General features: G+C 36.1%; 2 protein-coding genes across 2 annotated transcripts in view; one reads left to right on the top strand and one right to left on the bottom strand.

Moving 5' to 3' along the window:
• The window catches only part of LOC107694887 (zinc finger protein 91-like), a gene marked incomplete at both ends in the record, with an annotated part of 96,941 nt that overhangs the window by 31,483 nt on the left and 59,223 nt on the right, over positions 1–6,235 (top strand). The gene's annotated exons all lie outside the window — the stretch shown is intronic.
• LOC107694893 (uncharacterized) overlaps positions 1,069–6,235 on the bottom strand; it is a 7,261-nt gene continuing 2,094 nt past the window's right edge. Inside the window, exons 2-3 of the mRNA XM_016494612.1 lie at positions 2,018–2,139; positions 1,069–1,866 (exon numbers count right to left, since the gene is read on the bottom strand). Of these exons, the coding sequence (XP_016350098.1) occupies positions 1,266–1,866; positions 2,018–2,139 (723 nt within the window). The 3' untranslated portion in view covers positions 1,069–1,265. The remainder of the gene's footprint in view (positions 1,867–2,017; positions 2,140–6,235) is intronic.

Raw genomic sequence — 6,235 nt, 5'->3', positions numbered from 1 at the left:
TTATGGTAGAGAAATGAACATTCAATTTACGGGCAACAGCTCTGGTGGACATTCCTGCAGTCAGCATGCCAATTGCACGCTCCCTCAAAACTTGCGACATCTGTGGCATTGTGCTGTGTGATAAAACTGCACATTTTAGAGTGGCCTTTTATTGTGGCCAGCCTAAGGCACACCTGTGCAATAATCATGCTGTCTAATCAGCATCTTGATATGCCACACCTGTGAGGTGGATGGATTATCTCGGCAAAGGAGAAGTGCTCACTAACACAGATTTAGACAGATTTGTGAACAATATTTGAGAGAAATAGGCCTTTTGTGTACATAGAAAAAGTCTTAGATCTTTGAGTTCAGCTCATGAAAAATGGGGGCAAAAACAAAAGTGTTGCGTTTATAATTTTGTTCAGTGTATATACATTCAGCCTGTCTGCAGTTTTTGTCTGGCCAAAAAAGGACCGAATTTGCATGCTCTGCTGTAAATTTTGACCGGTTGTTGAAAAACAAGCTTATGTGGATTCTATAAATTTAAACAATTTGGATAAGGTGTCTAGAATTATTTATGGAGCAGATAAAATGCATATGATCATTTATTAATCAGTTATCATTTTGACTTAAGCCTTATCTTTATTTAAAGGCTGAAATGTGAGGCTTACCATTTTCTGAAACCTTTTCATCGTTTTATTTGAACATTTCGTACATGTTATTAGATAAACTGTTGTCAGTCATGTTGTCATTTAAAATCCAGACATCATTGGTAATGTTGCTGTTTTAGTGTTTATGCAAACAAAAAGTCATTTTATTTGTTGTTTGTTGATTTTAAATATAAAACTTGGTGAAAGGATTTATGTGTCAGTACTTTTTGAACATTTCCAGCACATTTTAACAATTTAACCATGATAATACTGATAACCGTGATTATTTCGGTCACTATAATCGTGATAAGAAATTTTCATAACGTTACATCTCTAAAAATATGCGACACTGTTTGGTCAAAAGAATATTTTGTGAAGCAGTCAAGAGCAAGTCAACTAGATATGCATGAGCAGAATTTATTGTTTACAAAAACTGCATACGTTACACATTATGCAATGCCTCAAAGAATATGTGATTACATGCGTTTATCAGGCACAGATTGCGTAGATAGCCTAATGTGTTTGCTGGGCAAAAATAATAAAAGCTCAATGAAAGTTATGTAGAGAAAATCATTCACTAATAACACATCACAGTTTGATTACTGATGTAAGCAATTCCTGGAAAAAGAAAAGTACTTATTTCTTTTTGGGCAGACAGAAGGGATCCACAACTTTATTCTCCACACATTTCCGGCATTCCATCACATTACTGTTTCTCATACACCGATAAAGAGGCACTATCGCATCAATGTTTTGAAATTCTGTTTGGAGATCCTTGTCCTTGTCCTTCTGCCAGATGTCTTGGAAGACAAAGGCATTCATTTGGCCTTTTCTTTTATTTATCCAATTTCTAAGGCCTTCCAGAATATTGTCTGCACTCTGAAGGCATGTTTTCACACAAGGTGAGTTGTATGAATAGAACACTACACAGCTTTGGTCTCTTGCCTTTGCTAGAAGTTTGTCCATGAGAGAGTTACCTATAGGATAGAGCAGAACATGCTCAGAATGTTCTGTTGTTTTCTCATCTTTTTTAACTGGCCGTGAAGCAATGACATTTTTTGGCTTTGTGCAAAATTCACATTTGGCACCGTTATTGAGAAGGTTTTTCACTTGTGCTGCTTGAAACTTGTCAAACTCATTCTCGATATTAGCATGTTTATCTGTACAATGAGCTGGTGGGACATAGATTGATAATGCATACTGAGCATTAGCTCCTTGTCCGGTCTTTGGCTGGACACTGAAAGACATAAAACAGCATGAGGTTATTGTAATTATCATAAAACATTGTATTTGTCTTGTTTCAAGTGCATTTTGTCTTTCAAACTACATGCACAGTTCAAACTGAATATATTGATTAATTCATCGACTTCATGCACAAATGTACCTACTTGTCATAAAAATACTGGGTCATTTTAGCAAGACACACAGTGTTCACACCCTGAATGCCTTGAACACACAGATGAAGCAGGCAGAGGAAGATGACGAGACCCCTCAGTGGTACCACAGACACCTAAAGTGAAAACATCACTCATTTCAGCACAAAACTTGACTTAAATTCATGATCTGAAGAACCGGAGTGTTTAAGGGTGTACTCACACTAGGAATGTTTGCCACAAACCAAGTCCAAGCACAACTGTCCCCCCTCCCTACCAGTAGCGACCATAAATTTTGTCAGGGCAGATTATTGGTTATAGCACTAGTTTATCAAAAACGTTTTGTAAGCTTTATATTCTAATCACTGAACACATGCAGAACACTTTTGGCAGAGGTTGCTTTATTCAGTCTGATGGTAACAGACTTTAAATCCAACGACACGCAAAAGTTCTACCTTAGAAAAATAATTGCCTTAAAGGGATAATTGACCCAAACATGAAAATTCTGTCATCATTTCCTCACCCTCAAGTTGTTCCAAACTTGTATAAGTGTCTTTGTTCTGCTGAACACAAAGAAAGATTTTTGGAAGATTTTTGTTGGTAACCAAACAGATCTCAGCCACCAATTGACTTCCATAGTATTTATTTTTCCTACTATGGTAGTGAATGGTGGGCAAGATCTGTTTGGTTACTGACATTCTTCCAAATATCTCCCTCTGTGTTCAGCAGAACAAAGGAATTTGAAAGAAAACAAAAATTTAGTTGTTATAGTTTGTGTTTGCCTTATAAATGACAGTACACATTTCTGGTTTCAAACAAGTTTTTGACAGATTCCTCCTAACACATTTGCGTTTTCTCTCATGGTGGGTGGTCAAATAAATTTGTTAAGCATTATTAATAATTAGTATTAATGTAAACAGTCAGAGCCAGTCCTGACCTCTCTTGGGGCCCTAAGCAAAAGTTTGCTAAGGAGCTCCCCTACTGGTCCCCTCAGATGTTACTGCTGGAAAGTGCGTTTCATTTTGTGTACGTGTGACGTGGTTGTCTTTTCCTTGCTGCAATTTACACTGTTGCCCTTTGGCATTTATCAAGCATAATAAATAGTTGAATTTCACTGTCATGCTTGTCTTACCAAATGTGGTCTCAGCAATAAACTGTCCATCCTTTTTTGATTGGGCTGGCTATGAAGAGTTGCCAGATATTGCCACGAAAAACAAACAAAAGCAGTCCTCCAAAATGCACAGAATTAAATTCAAATCTTGTGTTTTGCAATAGGATAAAAAAAATAGCAAAACACAATCTTCATAATCCCAATTTATTAACACCCTTATTACTTTATTAAGGGGTCACATTAAATAAGCCTATTAAAAACAAGTCCAACAACGCTTATAATAACTAATTCTGGCAACATGGTGGAGGGGAGGCTACACATGATGTGTAGGGGTGTAACAATACATAATTATATTGAGGCTTGTCGAGGTACAAAACTGCGATGATGTGTATTGGTATGATTCGTGATATAGAGTTAAGGCGGGCATACACGGTGCGATTTTTGCTGTCGTACGAGCTCACAGGCGATTTTTTTCTCTCGGGAGAAAATCGCAGATGTTCGCATGGTCGCGGCTTGTACCGTGTGAGAAGAATTACGGGCTGATCTGAGATGTTACGAGCACCTCCCGTCCTCCCGATAATGCTGTCGGTTTAAATTCATGCCGTATGTGCGGTTGAACGAGACGATTTGGCGATCCATCTGAAGTTGACCAATCAGAAGATGACAAAAACCATATAGTCTATAATAATTTTAGTTTCATAATACAGTTCTATTTTTTATTTGTTATTCCGAATGTGCCAAATTTGCAGTTCAGCTTTATGAATGAATACCTGTATGCCTGTTGTATTTCCAGCAAAACGAGCAGAAATTCAGAAATGGCCTCCCTCGAGTTCTTTATGAAGGACAGAAAGTCCATGCTTTTCTCTGCTTTTCAGCCATTCTCTTTGCCATGTACTTTTGTCTTCGTTTTTTTTTGGACGTCACAAGCCGCCTGCCACAAAGAAAACTATTTCGTCCTCAGAATCCATATTTCTATGAATGGCGCGAAACGTAATGCTTACGTCAGAGTTTGTAAAATCGTAGTAAATTCGTGTCGTGTGTGACTGCCTCCGTATGATTTTCGGATAAACTCAATCGTGACATGTGCCAGAGCTCACGACGTTCCGACCTTCAGAATCGCACTTTAGTGTTGTTCAAGACTCGGCTTACCGTTTTTGTCTGGTATAATTCACCCAAAAAATTATGTACTCACCCTCCAGTTGAAAGATCCCAAAATGTCATTAAGGCATTGTAAAAAATAATCAGATGTGAGCTAAAAGACAAATCCATGACTTCTGAAGAAGATCAAAGGCTTTGTATGATGAACGGATTTACACCACACTTATAAACGAACGTTCAAATGAGCACGAGAACATCATGACAGTAAAAATGGAGACATATTTGCTCTCCTAGGTTCACAAAACGGTCGTCCATAAAATGCATTGCTGTTCTGTTGTAAGTGATCTTAAAGATTCCTAAATGCATCTACTTTCAGAAGGCCAAATAAAGTGCTTTTGCTTTCGCCTAGAAACACACAGCGTCTCCCTGACATGGCTGCTTCAACACTAACTGCGGTTACTGAAACCACGCCTTCTTTCTTTGCGTGCACATTTGGGCGCATTATGCTAATATTTCCACATAGTGAGGTAGATATGTGGGGGCGTGTTAGAACGAGCTGTTTTAGGGGGGCGTGGCAGAGTCTTAACTTTGATAAAGTATATCTCTTTGGTTTTGAGACTTTAGTCTTTGCAACTTCAGGGATCTTATCTATGCACAATCAGCTTGTAACACTCCAAAGAGAAAGGAAAACTTGAAATCGCATCATATGACCCCTTTAAGATTGGCTGTGATGTGTGCCCTCCATGGTACCACTGTGACTGCGCAAGCACAGTAATGGAAGTCACCAGTTACTTGTGCCCAGCTTGCAAAAAAATAACTTCATTTTCAAGTGTTGAGAAGTTTTGTTTATTTATTTGTTTTATTTATTGTATATTTCTGTAAACCTATTAGAGGTATTGTTCTCTGTATTATGCGTTTCTGACCAGCTCATCGGACATCATAATACAAAAGAGAGATGGACACCAACTTTGCAGATGATTGCATTTTTATGTAGCTGAAACATGTAGATAACAGGGTGACCAGTGATCAATGCAACGACATTTTCATTCAGTGGAAGCAAATAAAAACCTTCCTGAATGATTTCACACTTAGGCATTTTACATGCATTTATGTATTTTATCACCAAAATTCAGTTAAACATAAAGTGTGCCTCATCAAATTACAAAGTTGTATATAGATAGATGTTGGGACAAACACCAACTGATTTGCCCACTTCAGTTGGCAGCCAGTGATCTTATATCAGTCAGAATGAAATCAGTGATAAATGTACTGGCCGCAGAGTTAAGAATAATCTATGTAGGCTACAGAATTAGGTAGAACTTATTGCACATAGTAGGCTATTATTGGACTGCGTATAGTAGTAATAAACACTGCACAATGGGAATAAATGTAATAATATAAAAAAAAACATTTTTTAATAAATGTAATATTTTTAAATAAATCATATTTTAAATAATAATAACAGTTTAAACTAACAAATTATGTACTTTACATTATATTTTAATTAGTGCTGTCAAACGATTAATCGCATCCAAAATAAAAGTTTTTGTTTACATATGTGTGTATTGTGTATATTTATGTATATAAAAATACACACACATACAGCATATATTTTGAAAATATTTACATGTATTTAATAATAAGTATCGCTTTTTATTTCTCCTCTTTCCTACTACTTGTTTCACTTCTGTTTCAGTTTTTATAACCATTTCTTACTATGTGTAAGTAAGTTGTTGTTTTTTAGCATGTAAGTTTGGCTGTGTTATTTTTTAGGATTACTGATAAACGTTTGATTTGTATTATTTGTATTTGTTATTTATTTTAATTTGAGTTAAATTATGTCTGAATTTATTATGCATGTATAGGTCTTTTTATTAAGTTTTAGTTTTATTTAATTTGAGCTATTTTAATACTTCAACAAACTACATGGAAATGAAATAATATATATATATTGAATTTATAAATGTGTATGTATGTATATGTGTATATATATATATATATGTGTGTGTGTGTGTGTGTGTGTG

Source organism: Sinocyclocheilus anshuiensis, unplaced genomic scaffold (genome assembly GCF_001515605.1).
Source record: "Sinocyclocheilus anshuiensis isolate Anshui unplaced genomic scaffold, SAMN03320099.WGS_v1.1 scaffold418, whole genome shotgun sequence".
Lineage (NCBI taxonomy): Eukaryota > Metazoa > Chordata > Actinopteri > Cypriniformes > Cyprinidae > Sinocyclocheilus > Sinocyclocheilus anshuiensis.
The sequence above is the reverse complement of the archived record's forward strand: the minus strand, read 5'-3'. Positions and strand labels throughout refer to the sequence as shown.